Source organism: Coregonus lavaretus (genome assembly GCF_964263955.1).
Source record: "Coregonus lavaretus genome assembly, chromosome: 4".
NCBI classification, from domain to species: domain Eukaryota; kingdom Metazoa; phylum Chordata; class Actinopteri; order Salmoniformes; family Salmonidae; genus Coregonus; species Coregonus lavaretus.
This window is the reverse complement of record NC_139991.1, coordinates 31,221,380-31,239,917: the sequence shown is the minus strand read 5'-3', so window position 1 is coordinate 31,239,917 and position 18,538 is coordinate 31,221,380. Positions and strand designations below refer to the sequence as shown.

Sequence of the window (18,538 nt, the reverse complement as noted above, 5' to 3'; positions counted from 1 at the left end):
AAACACACTAGATGTGACACATTTGCATGATCATGGGGGCAGTGGTTCTTATTCCAGAAGTTGACCACAAGTGTATACTAGTTACTGTTCAGTATTTCTTTGCAATAACATTTTTGACAGTTCAAACACTTAACATCTCTCTGATAGTTTAAATATATGCGGAGTGAAATGCAATTGATTGAATTAAAGGCAGCCAATTCTGATCTTTTGCCACTAATTGGTATTTTTGACAAATGCAATCTTGTGCCAATAATTAGGCAAAGATCAGAATTGGGCTCCCTGTGTAAACGGAGCAGTAGTTATTCAAATGGGTTCCATGGCTTATTCAATTTGTCTTTGCTATGTCAACTGTATTGGAGGAAGAGGGCCAAGGTCCTCTCCCTTCGGACCTTCTGATGCATTTTGAGGATGCGCGGAATCAAGAGATTAATTTAATAAAAAGCCCTTGTTCGCACACTAGGGCTACATTCCCATTCTCTACCCTTCTCCAGAAGTATGCACTCGTACACTCCCCCCTCATGGATTTAAAAGTAATGGACTGGTGTGAGGAATGTGGTTGAAATGCCATCCAGCTATGCTTGCACTAATCCAATTCTTTTAAATTCATACTAGTGCACACTTCAGGAGAAGGTTAGAGAATCAGAACACAGCCCTATTAATGTTTGCACAGTAAGCGAAATAGGTCAGTTACAAAATGAGGGTATGGTATTACAGGCTTGAAAACAGTGTAATACGATGTTACTCCACTAGGTGGCAGCTCACCACAAGGGAACGCTCCTTCCTTCCCACCATGAGGTCAACAACCACAATATTCCCTGTTATCGCCTGCACCATTTTGTATGTATGGCGTTTTACCTGCACAATCGAGGTGAGAAATCCTGTTTAGTCTACTCAGTCAAGACTACATGGCTGTACTCCACCATTTTTTATGTATGGCATTGGTTTCTGCAGAATCCAAGGGTGAAATAATCCTCTCCCTAGTCCCTACACTAAAGACAACCTTAGTCACAGACAGTGACTACCTTCTCACTGAGTTTATCTCTGATCATTAAAATGGAAACGTTGCAGTGGCACTACATCTCATGTTCTTTGTATGTATGCGGTATCACCTGCAGAATCCAGGGGTGAAATCCTCTACTCAAGAAAACCTGGCTCTATTCTACCATCAGTCATTCTGTGATTACCTTATCCATGGGTTTATCTGTCTGGGTTTTAAAGTGGAACCGTTACGTTGCACTCAATGGCACAGAAAGTCTAACGTTCCATCCTGCAGACTCAGCTCAGCGTTCGGGACTATTTACACTTCATCATAGAAACTGTTCGCCTAGTATAGTAACAAGGCCATAGCACAGCACCTGGCTGAGGCTCTAGTACACTAATCAGCTCAGCTGTTGAGTAGGTAATAGGTACCTACCTATACATGGGGCCCCTAAGCATTAACATTCTAAATCTCAAGACTCACCTATGTATAGAGAGGCTGCGTTTTAACAGGCAGCCCAATTCAGATATTTTGCCCAATTATTGGCAAAAGATCTAATCTGATTGGTCAAAAGACCAATTAGTGGCAGAAGATCAGAATTGGGCTGCCTGTGTAAACGCAGGCAAGTTTCTCCTTCACTCCCCTTCACAGATGTTATAGCACTGGGTATGTAAAAGCAATAGAAACTAGGTGGAATCTGAATATGAGGTGGAGTGACAGGGGCAGAGAGGAAGGTATATCTTCTTGGCATTAATGGCAGCCAGAACCCAATGTTTCAGCTGAGGCCCGCAGAAGCCCAGCTTGGGAGAAATCTGAACAGAAAATAGTTAGTTTTCTGGAATCAAAATATTTAATAGGTACATAAAGTATTATTATACCATGTATAAAATTTCAGATCACAATATGAAGCAATGAAACTCTTCAATCAGGCTGACACCGCAGCAGGTAAATGTTGCCACATAAAAATAATAACTAATGACTAAAATTGAATAGGCAACAAAAATTATAGAAAAATGGCATATGTTGTAGTAGCATTTTAAGAAATTATAGACATTACTTTTTTCTTTTCAACATATTTTTTCTTCAATAAAAACATAGAACACAACACTAATGCTGAAGCGAAGCGTCCACTTGACGTCTAGACAGTTACTGTAGTCCACGGTAGTGGTAGGTAGAGTACACGACTGGGGGGCAGGTAAGGTTGCAAAATGTTCCCAACATTTTCAAAGGTTTTCTAAATGATCCCAGTTGAAGGATTCCTAGATTTCCTGCTTTCTCCCTCCTGATTCCGTGAATCTTTCAACCAGGATTTCTGGAAAACCTGGGCATTTTGGACAGTTACCGGAATCTTGCAACCCTAGGGGCAGGGGGGGGACGAGCTCACAGAGGAGAAGGAGACTATTAGCTTGCGAGTCGATACAGAAGAGAGGAAATTATTTTCTGTTCTGTATATTAGCGCCTTGAGCGGTAGGAATGAATGCACATCACAGTTTGCTGCTTTAGAGACCATAGCATCATTTAAAACATTTTGCATTTGCATGTCTTTAAAAAATCCTGAATTCTTTGAATGAAAAGGACATCACCACAAAAACAAACAAAAAAGGAACGGAGATCATCAGAGAGAAGGAGAGAGGGAGGAACAGGCTGAACTTCAAATGGACCAATAACAAAGAAAGAAACTAACATTGTACACTACATTTCCCATCACCCCCCTTCCCTAGGTTGTGACCCCGAACCCCTGACCCCTATAGGTGCTGAACTCAGGCACCTTCCCCCTGGAGGCTACGTAGCGTTAGAGCCATATATTCTCTACATGGCTATGGTTAGCATTAGCATCCTCGCTGGCTGTTCTTCACTTCGACAGGTAGATGGATGGTAGCTAGCTAAGTGCACAGACACAATGCACACAACACTAAATACTTCCTAGTTCACTAGATCTGATGAACAGATAAGTTCTGCGGACTAGGGACATGGAAGGCTTGGGAGGGAGGGAACACTTTGGGGGGTTAGGGGGTGGTGGTACTCCGGGAGGGAAACCATGGCAGGGTTAGGGATGGGTGGTGCTCAGGGGAGGTCTTCTGAGGCATGGATGATTTTAGGCTGGTGAAGTTAAATGGGGACAGTCCAAGTTCAACAGGTGGCGTGTGTATGTGTGTACCTATGTAAGTCTATACGTAGGTTTTGTATGTGTTCATCATGGGTATGTGATTTTTGTAACTACTTGTGTGTGTGTGTGTTTCGCCGCGTACATGTAGAGTGTGTGTGTGTGTATCTGTTAAGTATGTGTGTGTGTGGCCTCATCGGCCCTTGCTGTAGCCAGGAAAGAACTGGTCCAGCAGCAGCTGTAGAGTCTTGTTGAGGACCATGACGTAATCTTTACCCAGGTCGTGTCGACATGCAGGGCAGGTGTACACTTCTGCTCGGAAAGACCGCTGCAAACAGGTCTGGGGTGGAGAAGGGAGGGAGAGAGTGAGAGAGAGTGAGAATGCCACAGGTCACAGAACAGCATGGGTATCTAAAAGCTCAGACACACTGGTAGGATTGTCAAACGTTTGCCCGTCAACAGTATTTAGCACCTCTGAACAGTGTCAGAAGTCAATCCCCTTTTGTTTTCACACAGCAAACACCCTGGAAGCCACTCATCCTTGTTATTAAAATACTCCAAACCAGAAGGTGGCAGTAGCTTTGTTTGGTCATGCATATCCGTGCCTATTGCTTATGGTTTAGATTCAAAACTATCTTGCTAAGTTGTAGAAAGCCCTTGTTGATACTACCTAGATGGCCACAGCTAGATAACTACCTAGCAAGATGACGAAGAAACAATTTAATTCACTATCCATAATCCTATACTGCCAGTGCCAGCCCATAGCTAAATGTTTAGCTAGCTAGCTAACGTTAGCATATTCGCTAGCTAGCTAAGGAAGTATTTAGTGTTGTGTGCATTGTGTCTGTGCACTTAGCTAGCTATATGAAGTGTGACTGTTTGATCCGTTGGCTCCTCCACATGGGGGTTCGTGCTCTCTGACTGGCTCAAAGTCAAGTTGTTGGCCACTGACGAGCATTGCGATTCTACAAGTAGAATCGGTCGGTTCGTCGCTACCGAGTCGGCACGCAGCAGGTACCTCTTGTTCTAGCAAGAAAAGGAACGGCTTCCCACTGTGATAAATACCTATCTGCAGTGAGATTCTCGGTGTGCTTCATACTTAATAAGGCTATGATATCTTGTGGTGTTCTTCAAGGATCCCTTAGATCTTTGTTGTTTCAACATATCTAATATCTTGTTTTGTCATGTCATCATACTTTTTCGACTTTTGTTTATCATTTACATTACTACACCACAATTAGTCATCAGTTATAGTCCAGCAAACAATCATTACAACGCATGCAACCGCACACACACGTTACACACCTTGCAGACGTTGTGTGCGCAGACAGTGGTGATCGGTTGGTAGGCCAGCTCCTGGCAGCAGACACACATGAAGGTCTGTTCCACCTTCCTCAGGAAGTTCTACAGAGAAAGACAGGAACACAGGAAATAAAGGCACAGCTGTCACCATAATAACAGCAGCATCACACATCCTTGTTAGCCATGGATCATCTGCTCCATTTCATTTTCTCCATATAATAGGAGTGCATACAAGACCTATGGTAACCACAGCATCATATGTCAATATTGTTCTCTGACGAGGTTGTAGTTAGGTTGTGTAGCTAGCTGAGACTCTTGTGTTGGTTCAGCTATTGTTAAGAAGAAGTACGTCAGGAGACTACATTGTGAGGCAGTATTGTGTAGAAGGATATCAGTCAATTAAAATACATTAATTAAGCCCTAATCTATGGATTTCGCATGACTGGGCAGGGGCCCACCCACTTGGGAGCCAGGTCCACCCACTTGGGAGACAGGCCCAGCCAATCAGAATGAGTTTTTCCCCACAAAAGGGCATAATTACAGACATAAATACTCCTCAGCAGCCCCCCTCCCCCTCCTCAGATCACCCCGCAGGTGAATAAGCCGGATGTGGAGGTCCTGGGCTGGTGTGGTTACACGTAGTCTGCGGTTGTGAGGCCGGTTGGATGTACTGCCAAATTCTCTAAAACGACGTTGGAGGCGGCTTATGGTAGATAAATTAACATTAGATTATCTGGCAACAGCTCTATTGGGACATTCCTGCAGTCAGCATGCCAATTGCACGCTCCCTCAAAACATGAGACATCTGTGGCATTGTGTTGTGTGACAAAACTGCACATTTTAGAGTGGCCTTTTATTGTCCCCAGCACAAGGTGCACCTGTGTAATGATCATGCTGTTTAATCAGCTTCTTGACATGTTACACCTGTCCGGTGGATGGATTATCTTGGCAAAGGAGAAATGCTCACTAACAGGGATGTACACAATTTTGTGCACAACATTTGAGAGAAATAAGCTTTTTGTGTGTATGGAACATTTCTGGGATCTTTCATTTCAGCTCATGAAAAATGGGACCAACACTTTACATGTTGCATTTATATTTTTGTTCAGTGTAGTTAGTCTAGTTAGTGAGGTGAGGTAGTTAGTGAGGTGACTGAGGTAGGGTGGTGTTGTATACATACCGGCCCATCCTTGAGGTGTTGCATGGCCTCGTCCCAGTTCTTCTTGTTGGGTTGGTCCTCCTTGATGAGGCTCTGCTGCTGCTCTGTCAGCTTGAACGCCTCCTCCATCTTCTGACGCTTGGCTGGGGGCTCCGCCGACTCCTTACACACCTCTGACAAAGCACACCAACACACATTGTTTATGGATGCATGTACATGTATCAATTCTATTCAAAGATGGGGTAACATTTTATTTGACACCTTCAAAACAACCCCCGAAACGCCTTGTCATAACTAGTTTCATATCTATTGGAAATCCCCCCTCCCCCCTTTCCCTAGTGGCAATTCCACTCATGCACGCACATAGCAGTGCACAAGATATACAGTATACTGTACACACAAAGCTAAAAATACATCTCTCTTCTGTCTCTGGCTTATATTCCTAGCTGTGTCTCAACAGGTACCTGTCTCCTTGTCCTTGGGTGTCTTCTGACTGCCGTTGCTCTGTGGCTGTTCTTCTGTACCCTCCATGGGCTTCTTCTCGTCCTCCTTCACCTTTTTCTCCAGGGGGTGTAGCCGTGGCCGGCCCCGTCCAGGTTGCTTCTTGCTCCTAGTGGACCCTGGTCGAGCGTTAGCCTCCTTCTTGGTCTTGTTGGCCATGGCCTCCACGTAGCCTGGAGGATACTGTAGAGGCAAAGAGACACAGAGTCATATGAAAACACAGAGGATACTGTAGTAGGGGCACACAGAGAGACAGTCAGACAGTCAGATAAAAACATCAACTGTCTTTAACAAACAAAGGACAAAGGATCAATACAATATTTGTGGTTATCGAAAATATATTTCACAGTGGTTTAGATGGTACAATGATTCTTGCTTGTTTTGTCACTTAAACTGAAATTAGGCGAACTATTCACATTTTTCCAACAAGGAAATGGTGGAGCGATTTCTGCATATTGCACCTTTAATTTGAGAAATTAAGACATAAAAAGAGGGACAGCCACTGAAACAGCAGTCATAACCAAAACTGTCCTATTCTTCTCATACTGTCATAATGTCCTATTAAACAAATGCAGGTGGACAGAGGACCCTCACTCACCTGCACAGCCAGGCCCAGTTTCTGGATGCGCTCCAGGCCCTCAGGTGTCCAGGGAGCAGGCTCCAGGTCATCCCTCCGCAGCAGGTACCTCCACACCAGGAAACCACACTTCCCTATCTCCGGCCAGTACTTCACCACCTGAGACATACGCAGAAATAGAATTACTGGCACTCCACGGAACACAGACTTGAATGGGAATGTCCGTTCTATAAATTATATTTCTATGGGCACATAGTTAGACAGCAGCAACATCAGTGAAGAACTAACAGGAGTTTATAGTAAGACAGGGATAGTACTAAAAATAATATTGTATTAATGAAAATTCTTCATTTAAAAAAGGATGGCAAAAAGAGCAGATGAAATATTTCCTAATCTTGTCTTGTTAGTGATTGCTACAGCCCTGAAACCATGTGTGTTGTGTTTACCGTAATGGCCCATCTGAGGAAATCAAGATGTGTTCAAAAAGCATGACTCATAATGAGGACCAGGCCCAACAATATCTGTACCTGATTTATTTTGATACTGTTTGTATTACATTTGTAATGAATTTCAGATTTTACAACCAAACGGCTGTTAACAGTTTGTCACAAGGGCCTAGGAGAGAGGTAACGCAGAAAGGATCCAAAAGGCCCTTCTCCAGTCCATGTTCCTGAGAGGAGGTTGAGTGACTGGCAGGGAGCAACTAGGGCTCCATTCCAATATCCACACTATAATGCAATGTAATGGGCATGCCTTCTAAGTATCAACCAATATGGCAATACAAACAAAATACTATTGCATGGAAGTATATATTGCAATTTCATATGATAGAAGTTAGTGCCATAGCTAGTATACCTTGTAGATGCCATCGTAGCGGTTGCCCTCCTCCGGGGCGTACTTGCTGATGCGTCGTCCCTTGGAGCTCCGCACCACCCTCACCGGCTTCCCCGCACGCCAGTTCCTGGACTCCGCCCCGTCCTTGTCATTAATGGGGGCGTCGCAGTTCAGCGCCAGGGCCCTGAGAGATCAAGGGTCAAAGGGTCATGTGATGAAGGGAGCTATAGCTATTGGATTTTCTAAAACCCAGTTTCAAATTACATGAGAACACACCACACAGGTTTCATTAAGCCAGTATTAATCAAAACCCTGTTCTGGAGATCAACACAGGATGTGCAACCTTTCGTTTTAGCTCACCACTAACACATTTGATTCAGCACCCTTTGAGTCTCCAGGACAGGATTGATGAACACTGGTTTTCAACAGCTTTACATTGACTTGAGTAAAAAAGTACACTATGGGCCTGCAGTCTTGGTTGAAACCAGGGAGAGAAACAGGACAGGTGGTACTTTGTTGTTTGTTTGTTTACTGTACCTGTTATAGTGGGTCAGGGTCTGGTCAAAGGAATGCTCCCCGATGCGCTTGTTCCCTGAAAGGTCGCGACCCCCACTGCCCGTGTAGGTGAACTCATCTCCCCTGTCCTGACGGTGGAGATCAAAGGGTTAAAAGGAGACACACACACACACACATAAACACACCACACACACACGTAAACACAGTTTTAAAAACACAGCCCCTGCACATACTGGACTAATCCTGCATTTCTTTAGTTGAGTAAGTCACAAGTATAAAATCTCAGCCTGAGACTCACAGCTAAATCAACATAGTGCCTTGCAAAATTATTCATACCCCTTGGATTTCTAAACATTTTATTGTGTTACAAATTGGTCAACAATCAACAATCTACTCAAAATACTCTTATGTCAAAGTGGAAGAAAGATTAACTTTTTAAAAGATTAATAAAAATGAGGTAACTATTTATATAAGTTGTTGCATAAGTATTCAGCCCCTTTGTTTAGGCAAGCCTAAATTAGTTCTGGAGTAAACTTTGGCTTAACAAATAAAAAAAATACTGTAAATTACATGGACTCACAGTGTGAAATAATAGGGGTTGACATGATTCAACTACAAAGACCAGGGAGCTTTTTGAAGGCCTCATAAAGGGCAGTGATTGGTAGATGGGTAACAATAACAAATCAGACATTTAATATCTCTTTAAGCATGGTCAAGTTAATAATTAAGCTGTGGATTATGTATTGAACCACCTAGACACATCAAATATACAGTCATCCTTCTAAACTGAGCTGCAGGACAGGAATGAAACTGCTCTGGGATGTTCCCATGAGGCCATTTGTGATTTTAAAAGTGTTACAGAGTTCAATGGCTGTGATGGGAGAAAACTGAGGACGGATCAACAACATTGTAGTGACTCCACAATAATGACAAATGACAAAGTGAAAAGAAGAATACAAATATACAGAATAAAAAATATTCCAAAACATGCATCTTGTATGGCACTAAAGTAATACTGAAAAAAGAAAACCTGCCAAAGGAATACACTGGCCTAAATGCAAAGACTTATGTTTTGGGCAAATCCAACACAACATCACTGAGTTACTGCCTCCTTATTTCAAGCATGGTGGTGGCTGCATCATGTTATGGGTATGCTTGTCATCAGCAAGGACTAGAGAGTTTTTCAGGATAAAAAGAAACGGGATGGAGCTAAGCACAGGCCAAATCCTAGAGGAAAACCTGCTTCAGTCTGATTTACACCAGACACTGGGAGAGGAATTTACCTTTCAGCAGGACAATAACCTACAACACAAGGCCAAATCTACACTGGAGCTGCTTACCAAGAAGACAGTGAATGTTCCTGAGTGGCCAAGTTACAGTTTCGACTTAAATCCGCTTAAAAATCTATGGCAAGACATGGAAATTGCTGTCTAGCCATGATCCCCAACATCTTGACAGAACTTGAAGAATTATGAAAAGAATAATGGGCTAATATTGCACAATCCAGGCTTACCTAAGAAGACGCAAAGCTGTAATCACTGCCAAATGTGTTTATAACATGTATTGACTCAGGGAGCGGAATACTTATGCAACAACTATATTTTACTTATTGAATTTCTATCAATCAAAAAAAACGTCCACTTTGACATTTGAGTATTTTGTGTAGATTGTTGTCAAAATTACAATTAAATCCATTTTTATCCCACTTTTTAAAAATAGAATGTGAAGAAATCCAAGGAGTATGATTTTTTTAGGGGGTATATCAGCTTTAATATTGCAGATAGATTGTGGCTTCCATCAATGTAATTGTCTGAATCCCCCAAATACACTGCTAAAAAAAATAAAGGGAACACTTCAACACAATGTAACTCCAAGTCAATCACACTTCTGTGAAATCAAACTGTCCACTTAGGAAGCAACCCTGATTGACAATACATTTCACATGCTGTTGTGCAAATGGAATAGACAACAGGTGGAAATTATAGGCAATTAGCAAGACACCCCCAATAAAGGACTGGTTTTGCAGGTGGTGACCACAGACCACTTCTCAGTTCCTATGCTTCCTGGCTGATGTTTTGGTCACTTTTGAATGCTGGCGGTGCTTTCACTCTAGTGGTAGCATGAGACGGAGTCTACAACCCACACAAGTGGCTCAGGTAGTGCAGCTCATCCAGGATGGCACATCAATGCGAGCTGTGGCAAGAAGGTTTGCTGTGTCTGTCAGCGTAGTGTCCAGAGCATGGAGGCGCTACCAGGAGACAGGCCAGTACATCAGGAGACCTGGAGGAGGCCATAGGAGGGCAACAACCCAGCAGCAGGACCGCTACCGCCGCCTTTGTGCAAGGAGGAGCAGGAGGAGCACTGCCAGAGCCCTGCAAAATGACCTCCAGCAGGCCACAAATGTGCATGTGTCTGCTCAAACGGTCAGAAACAGACTCCATGAGGGTGGTATGAGGGCCCGACATCCACAGGTGGGGGTTGTGCTTACAGCCCAACACCGTGCAGGACGTTTGGCATTTGCCAGAGAACACCAAGATTGGCAAATTCGCCACTGGCGCCCTGTGCTCTTCAGATGAAAGCAGGTTCACACTGAGCACATGTGACAGACGGGACAGAGTCTGGAGACGCCGTGGAGAACGTTCTGCTGCCTGCAACATCCTCCAGCATGACCGGTTTGGCGGTGGGTCAGTCATGGTGTGGGGTGGCATTTCTTTGGGGGGGCCGCACAGCCCTCCATGTGCTCGCTAGAGGTAGCCTGACTGCCATTAGGTACCGAGATGAGATCCTCAGACCCCTTGTGAGACCATATGCTGGTGCGGTTGGCCCTGGGTTCCTCCTAATGCAAGACAATGCTAGACCTCATGTGGCTGGAGTGTGTCAGCAGTTCCTGCAAGAGGAAGGCATTGATGCTATGGACTGGCCCGCCCGTTCCCCAGACCTGAATCCAATTGAGCACATCTGGGACATCATGTCTCGCTCCATCCACCAACGCCACGTTGCACCACAGACTGTCCAGGAGTTGGCGGATGCTTTAGTCCAGGTCTGGGAGGAGATCCCTCAGGAGACCATCCGCCACCTCATCAGGAGCATGCCCAGGCATTGTAGGGAGGTCATACAGGCACGTGGAGGCCACACACACTACTGAGCCTCATTTTGACTTGTTTTAAGGACATTACATCAAAGTTGGATCAGCCTGTAGTGTGGTTTTCCACATTAATTTTGAGGGTGACTCCAAATCCAGACCTCCATGGGTTGATAAATGTGATTTCCATTGATAATTTGTGTGATGTTGTTGTCAGCACATTCAACTATGTAAAGAAAAAAGTATTTAATAAGATTATTTCATTCATTCAGATCTAGGATGTGTTATTTTAGTGTTCCCTTTATTTTTTTGAGCAGTGTATATTTTATATATATATATATATTTTTTTTCCTCCTTTATTATTTTCCCCTAACTCTACCACCCCTCCCTTAATTGGAGTAAACTAATGGACAACAACACTTAGGCTTCTACTGCCATCTCATACAGTTGAAGTCGGAAGTTTACATACACTTAGGTTGGAGTCATTAAAACTCGTTTTTCAACCACTCCACACATTTCTTGTTAACAACCTATAGTTTTGGCAAGTCAGTTAGGACATCTACTTTGTGCATGACACAAGTAATTTTTCCAACAATTGTTTACAGACAGATTATTTCACTTATAATTCACTGTATCACAATTCCAGTGGGTCAGAAGTTTACATACACTAAGTTGACTGTGCCTTTAAACAGCTTGGAAAATTCCAGAAAATGATGTCATGGCTTTAGAAGCTTCTGATAGGCTAATTGACATCATTTGAGTCAATTGGAGGTGTACCTGTGGATGTATTTCAAGGCCTACCTTCAAACTCAGCGCCTCTTTGCTTGACATCATGGGAAAATCAAAAGAAATCAGCCAAGACCTCAGAAAAAGAATTGTAGACCTCCACATGTCTGGTTCATCCTTGGGAGCAATTTCCAAACGCCTAAAAGTACCAAGTTCATCTGTACAAACAATAGTACGCAAGTATAAACACCATGGGACCACGCAGCCATCATACCGCTCAGGAAGGAGACGTGTTCTGTCTCCTAGAGATGAACGTACTTTGGTGTGAAAAGTGCAAATCAATCCCAGAACAACAGATGCTGAAGATGCTGGAGTAAACAGGTACAAAATATCTATATCCACAGTAAAACGAGTCTTATATCGTCATAACCTGAAAGGCCACTCAGCAAGGAAGAAGCCACTGCTCCCAAACCACCATAAAAAGCCAGACTACGGTTTGCAATTGCACATGGGGACAAAGATCGTAATTTTTGGAGAAATGTCCTCTGGTCTGATTAAACAAAAATAGAACTGTTTGGCCATAATGACCATCGTTATGTTTGGAGGAAAAAGGGGGACAGCTTGCAAGCCGAAGAACACCATCCCAACCGTGAAGCACAGGGTTGGCAGCATCATGCTGTGGGGGTGCTTTGCTGCAGGAGGGACTGGTGCACTTCACAAAATAGATGGCATCACAAGGAAGGAAAATTATGTGGATATATTGAAGCAACATCTCAAGACATCAGTCAGGAAGTTAAAGCTTGGTCGCAAATGGGTCTTCCAAATGGACAATGACCCCAAGCATACTTCCAAAGTTATGGCAAAATGGCTTAAGGACAACAAAGTCAAGGTATTGGAGTGGCCATCATTAAGCCCTGACCTCAATCCTATGGAAAATTTGTGGGCAGAACTGAAAAAGCATGTGTGAGCAAGGAGGCCTACAAACCTGACTCAGTTACACCAGCTCTGTCAGGAGGAATGGGCCAAAATTCACCCAACTTATTGTGAGAAGCTTGTGGAAGGCTACGCGAAATGTTTGACCCAAGTTAAACAATTTAAAGGCAATGTTACCAAATACTAATTGAGTGTATGTAAATTTCTGACCCACTGGGTATATGATGAAATAAATAAAAGGTGAAATAAATCCTTCTCTACAATTATTCTGACATTTCACATTCTTAAAATAAAGTGGTGATCCTACTGACCTAAGACAGGGAATTTTTACTAGGATTAAATGTCCGGAATTGTGAAAAAACTGAGTTTAAATGTATTTGGCTAAGGTGTATGTAAACTTCCTACTTCAACTGTACATACTATACACATTTTACGGACACAGTATATTTTACAATCGTTATCTTTTGTTTGTTTTTAGTCTCATCCTTCAGCTACCCTCAACCCCTCCCATCTATCTCTGAAGACCATCCAGTTTTGATTGATATTTGCCATACACTACCGTTCAAAAGTTTGGGGTCACTTTGACATTTCCTTGTTTTCAAATGAAAAGCAATTTTTGTTGTCCATGAAAATAACATCAAATTGATCAGAAATACAGTGTAGACATTGTTCATGTTGTAAATGGCTATTGTAGCTGGAAACGGCTGATTTTTTATGGAATATCTACATAGGCGTACAGAGGCCCATTATCAGCAACCATCAGTCCTGTGTTCCAATGGCACGTTGTGTTTGCTAATCCAAGTTTATCATTTTAAAAGGCTAATTGATCATTAGAAAACCCTTTTGCAATTATGTTAGCACAGCTGAAAACTGTTGTGCTGATTAAAGAAGCAATCAAACTGGCATTCTTGAGACTAGTTGAGTATCTGGAGCATCAGCAATTGTGGGTTTGATTACAGGCTCAAAATGGCCAGAAACAGAACTTTCTTCATAAACTCGTCAGTCTACTCTAAGTTTTGAATCCAGCATCGTTTTGTGTATCAGTCATTTTGTGTATCAGTTCATAAACCATGTGCCATGGAATCAGTACATTGAAAATCTTTTCCCAACTATATTGCAATCTATATGGCACAGCTGTCCATTTTTGGTCCTTAACCTTTTCATGATGTCAGAATGCACTCACTGTTCCAAAATGTGATTGTTACGCAACAGGACAGTTAACCCGTGGTGCCTTCAAACCAAGACACGCTGCCTGCTAATTATCTATAGGCTATATTTCAACTTGTCAATTTGAAATTATTTTCTAACAGGTTTTACTTTCTAACAACAGTTTGAATTGAGGTGTGATCCGCCTCCTCATTAATTCACATAGAAGTAGCCCATTTCACTGTTGCGAACTATTTATGTTTGAGGCTTTACCCCAGTGTTGCCCCAGATCAAGTATGCAGACATTTGTGCAGTCTAACACAAACCTTTCCCCCCTGGCACATTTTCTGTCTGGCGCTCGCATTGCCTTCATTGTTGTTTTCCTTACAAATAATAACTTTGGACAAAGTAAGTACCTTATTTTCTGTATATCGTGTTGTCGTTTCTACTGTAGCATACCGTATGCATGTATGGAGCATAATGTAGTTACTGTTTTATTCACATGTTTTCAAGAACTGGTGACAAATCATGCATTCCGACTCTTGCATAGGTTGTAATGGACACATATGATGTGTGTAAAATATTTATTTGAAGGTTGTACGGATTATGATGAGCTAATGCTAAGCTATTTGCCAGCTATGTGTGGCGACATGTTTGTTGACATTATACATTGCATTCTGGGTGTCACATAAACATCTGTCAGACCAAAGATGTTATAACAAAATGAGGTGAGTGATGGTTCACTCATCTTTCGAGTAAACTTCTGGAAGTGAATGAAGGGAAGTGAATAATGGTAGACGACACACCCCTTCAACATGCATACTGCAAACAGACCAAACTCATCTTGTCTCCTCTTCTTATCTTTGGTTGACCCGAAAAAACAAACATGGCGGCGCGCACAAACTACCCATCGTCAGATTACGTTCGATTTTTAGAAAAATGTTTTACTCAATAATTTTTTATCAATGGTGAGCTCACCCATGGTGTGATGAATTGTAAATAGTAATTTCTATTAGCGAATTCATGTTATCGTTTCTGTCAGCCGGGAGTTTGCTAAATATGACTGCTTGTGTTAGGTCAATCTTTCCTCAGTTTGCGCTAGGACTAATGTAGCCTACATTCTCCGGTTTAGATGATTGTGTTATGCTGTCGCCACTTCTGTGAATGTCTGAACATTGCATCCAAAAAGAAACTGGTCACATTCAGGACATAACGTTGTAAGGACTGTGTTTGTGCAAAATGTTTCTGTGAAAGAAACAGTGTTGCCAGCTCAAACGCTGACTGTTACGTCAATCGAAACTGGATGTTCTAAATAAGCGTTTTAATCACACCGGTTTGAGCTTACGCAAGGGTTAAATTAAATTTGTATACTTTTTTATTTATCACAATTTTCTTTAACCAATTTTGGTCTTTAATGCAGGGCCAACAGACAAGTTCCTTACTTTGTCCCCCTTTCATCACCTCTTCCATTTTTGCGGTAATGCTGCAATTAGTTGATTGTAATTTTGAGTAGAGCAGACATTTCCATATATTTTTGTTAGCTGCATAACTCTAACAGTCCTATTTATGATATAATTGACAAATATTATACCATATTATTGTATTTTTATCAATTAGTATATTTGAGTTTAACCATAATATTTGTTCTGTCTTTCTGGTGGATTAAACTGAAATTGCAACCAATTTTCTATGGCTTGTTTTAAAAATAGCGATATTTTGGAGATTATTTCATTTTCAAATAACCGAAAGTGAGAGGTTGTAATCTGAATAAAGAGAAAAAGGCCATTCTTGAACATGGGGTGAGCCATTCTTACTAATCTACTAGAGAACCAGTTCAGATTTAAGTATAACTTTTGTATGACTGAAGCCTTTAGTGAAAGGTCTAATGCTTTAGTATTTAATCATTTATACCCTTCGAATTCATATGAATTATATAAATAGGCCTGTTTAATTTTGTCTGGCTTGCCGTTCCAAATCAAATGGAATATTGTTTGCTCATATATATATTTTTTTTTAAAGTCGCTAGGTGTAGGCAAGGCCATAAGCAATAAGTAAACTGGGATATGACTAAAGAGTTAATCAGGGTGATTTTTCCACAAATAGACAGGTATTTTCCTTTCCATGGTAGCAAAATCTTATCTATTTTTGCAACATTTCTGTTACATTTACATTTAAGTCATTTAGCAGACGCTCTTATCCAGAGCGACTTACAGTTAGTGAATATATATATTTTTTAATACTCGCCCCCCATGGGAATCGAACCCACAACCCTGGCGTTGCAAACGCCATGCTCTATCAACTGAGCTACATCCCTGCCGGCCATTCCCTCCCCTACCCTGGACGACGCTGGGCCAATTGTGCGCCGCCCATGAGTCTCGCGGTCACGGCCGGCTGCGACAGAGCCTGGATTCGAACCAGGATCTCTAGTGGCACAGTTAGCACTGCGATGCAGTGCCTTAGACCACTGCGCCACTCATTAAAATGTATTGTAGTGATACCATTTATTTATTTTTCGGGATATGAATACTGAGTATGTCCACTTTACCGTCAGACCATTTTATTGGTAAACTACACGGTAATGTAAAAGTTGTATTTTTTAGTGATCCAATACGTAATATAGTACACATCATAATTTGGTTGTAATACAGAGAGGTTAGAAAAATTATCTAGATCCTCTATGAGGCTGTGGAGGGATCCAAATTGTGGATTTAAAAGAAAACATGAATCAGCATACAATGACACCTTTGTTTTTAAGCCCTGGATTTCTAGCCCCTTGATATTATTGTTGGATCTGATTTTAATATCTAACATTTTGATGGCCATAATAAATAGACATGCTGATAGTGGACAACCATGTTTTACTCCTCTTGACAGTTTAATACTTTCTGAGAAGTAGCCAATATTTACTATTTTAAACCTAGGGTTACTATACATAACTTTAACCCATTGTATAAGAGATTCTCCAAAATTGAAATAGTCCAGGCATTTATATATACATTCCAGTCGTACTTTATCAAAAGCCTTTTCAAAGTCAGCTATGAATACCAGGCCTGGTTTCCCAGATTTTTCATAGTGCACTATTGTTTCCAGTACTTGTCTTATATTATCTCCAATGTATCGTCCATGTAAAAAACCTGTCTAATTAGGATGAATAATATCCGACAATACCTTTTAATTCTATGCGCTATGCATTTTGCTAGAATTTTTTGCATCACAGTACTGAAGTGTAATGGGCCTCCAATTTCTTAAATTGGCTGGAACTTTATATTGACCACTTGGGTCCTGTTTCAGTAATAATGAAATCAGACCTGGTTGAGTATCTGATAATCTATCATTTGTATAGAAGTGGTTAAAACATGCTAATAACGGTCCTCTGAGAACATTAAAAAAGGTTATGTACACCTCCACTGGTATGCCATCCAGCCCTGGAGTTTTCCCAGACTTAAATGCTTTAATTGCATCAAGAAGTTCCTCCTCTGTAATTTGGCCTTCACATTAGTCTTTCTGTACAGCTGTTAATTTTACATTATTAATAGAAAGAACATCCTTACAATTAACTTTGGTTAATGGAGACCGAAACTAAAACATATGCTTAAAGTACTTTGCTTCCTCTTTCAAAATATTGTTTGGTGAATCATGGGTGAAAAATTATTATTTTTGGTAGCATTTCTATGTTGAAGATAAAAAAATAATTCCCCATATTCTATGGTACAGTTTTATTGCTATCTGTACTGTTAGTCCCTCTTTTTCCTTTGTTAATATGAATTATTTTGACCTAAATTGCTTTTGTTTCAAAGATGAGTATTGAATTGCATGGCCTCTAAAGGCACATTTAAAGTGTCCCATACAATAAGGGGATCTGCTGTACCTACATTATGTCAGAAAAAGTAAGTTACAAACAAGTTGTCATCCAATAGGCTTTGATGAAATGTCCAAAATCCTCGCCAACGTGGAAATTCTGTAAGGGTAATGTATATGCCAATTATTTGATGGTCCGACCGCATTCTATCCCCTATCAACACTTTAACTTTTGGTGCCAGCGAGAATGACATAAGAAAGTAGTCAAGACGACTAGCTTGATTGAGCCTCCGCCATGTATATCTCACTAGGTCAGGATATTTAAGCCTCCATATATCCACTAGTTCCAATATATCCATGACATTCGTGATTTCCTTATGTGCATAAGGGTGATAGTTTGTAGTGATTTCCTTTACGGTCCATTGAGGTATTTAAAACCGTATTATAATCTTCCACCATAATAAGAGAGTCGTGTATTGCTTGTAGGCTTGATAAATTATGTATTTGATAAATTATGTAATTAATGTATTTTCAAAGAAAAATGTATCATCATTATTTGGACCGTATAGATTAATGAGCCAAATCTGTTTATGGTCCAATAACATATTTAAAATAATCCATCTACCTTGCGGATGTTTGAACAATTTGCACATCCAGATAAAAATAAAAATTGTTAATTAATATCGTCACCCCTTTTGAGTTTCTTTGCCCATTGGAGTTTATTTGCCCCCCCCCCCGTCCTTCTTCCACACAACTTCATCTAAAATTGTTGAATGAGTTTCCTGTAAACAATAGATATTATAGTCCTTCTCTTTTAGCCAGGTAAATACTGATTGTCTTTTATTATTATCTGCTAAGCCATTACAATTATAACTGGCTAT

At 41.2% G+C, this 18,538-nt stretch overlaps 1 protein-coding gene across 1 annotated transcript in view; it reads right to left on the bottom strand.

The window, feature by feature from the left end:
• Positions 1–1,806: 1,806 nt before the first annotated feature.
• The window catches only part of uhrf2 (ubiquitin like with PHD and ring finger domains 2), a 59,227-nt gene continuing 42,495 nt past the window's right edge, over positions 1,807–18,538 (bottom strand). The window contains exons 10-16 of the mRNA XM_084160374.1: positions 7,994–8,100; positions 7,478–7,640; positions 6,644–6,781; positions 6,009–6,228; positions 5,566–5,717; positions 4,389–4,487; positions 1,807–3,423 (exon numbers count right to left, since the gene is read on the bottom strand). Of these exons, the coding sequence (XP_084016500.1) occupies positions 3,277–3,423; positions 4,389–4,487; positions 5,566–5,717; positions 6,009–6,228; positions 6,644–6,781; positions 7,478–7,640; positions 7,994–8,100 (1,026 nt within the window). The 3' untranslated portion in view covers positions 1,807–3,276. The remainder of the gene's footprint in view (positions 3,424–4,388; positions 4,488–5,565; positions 5,718–6,008; positions 6,229–6,643; positions 6,782–7,477; positions 7,641–7,993; positions 8,101–18,538) is intronic.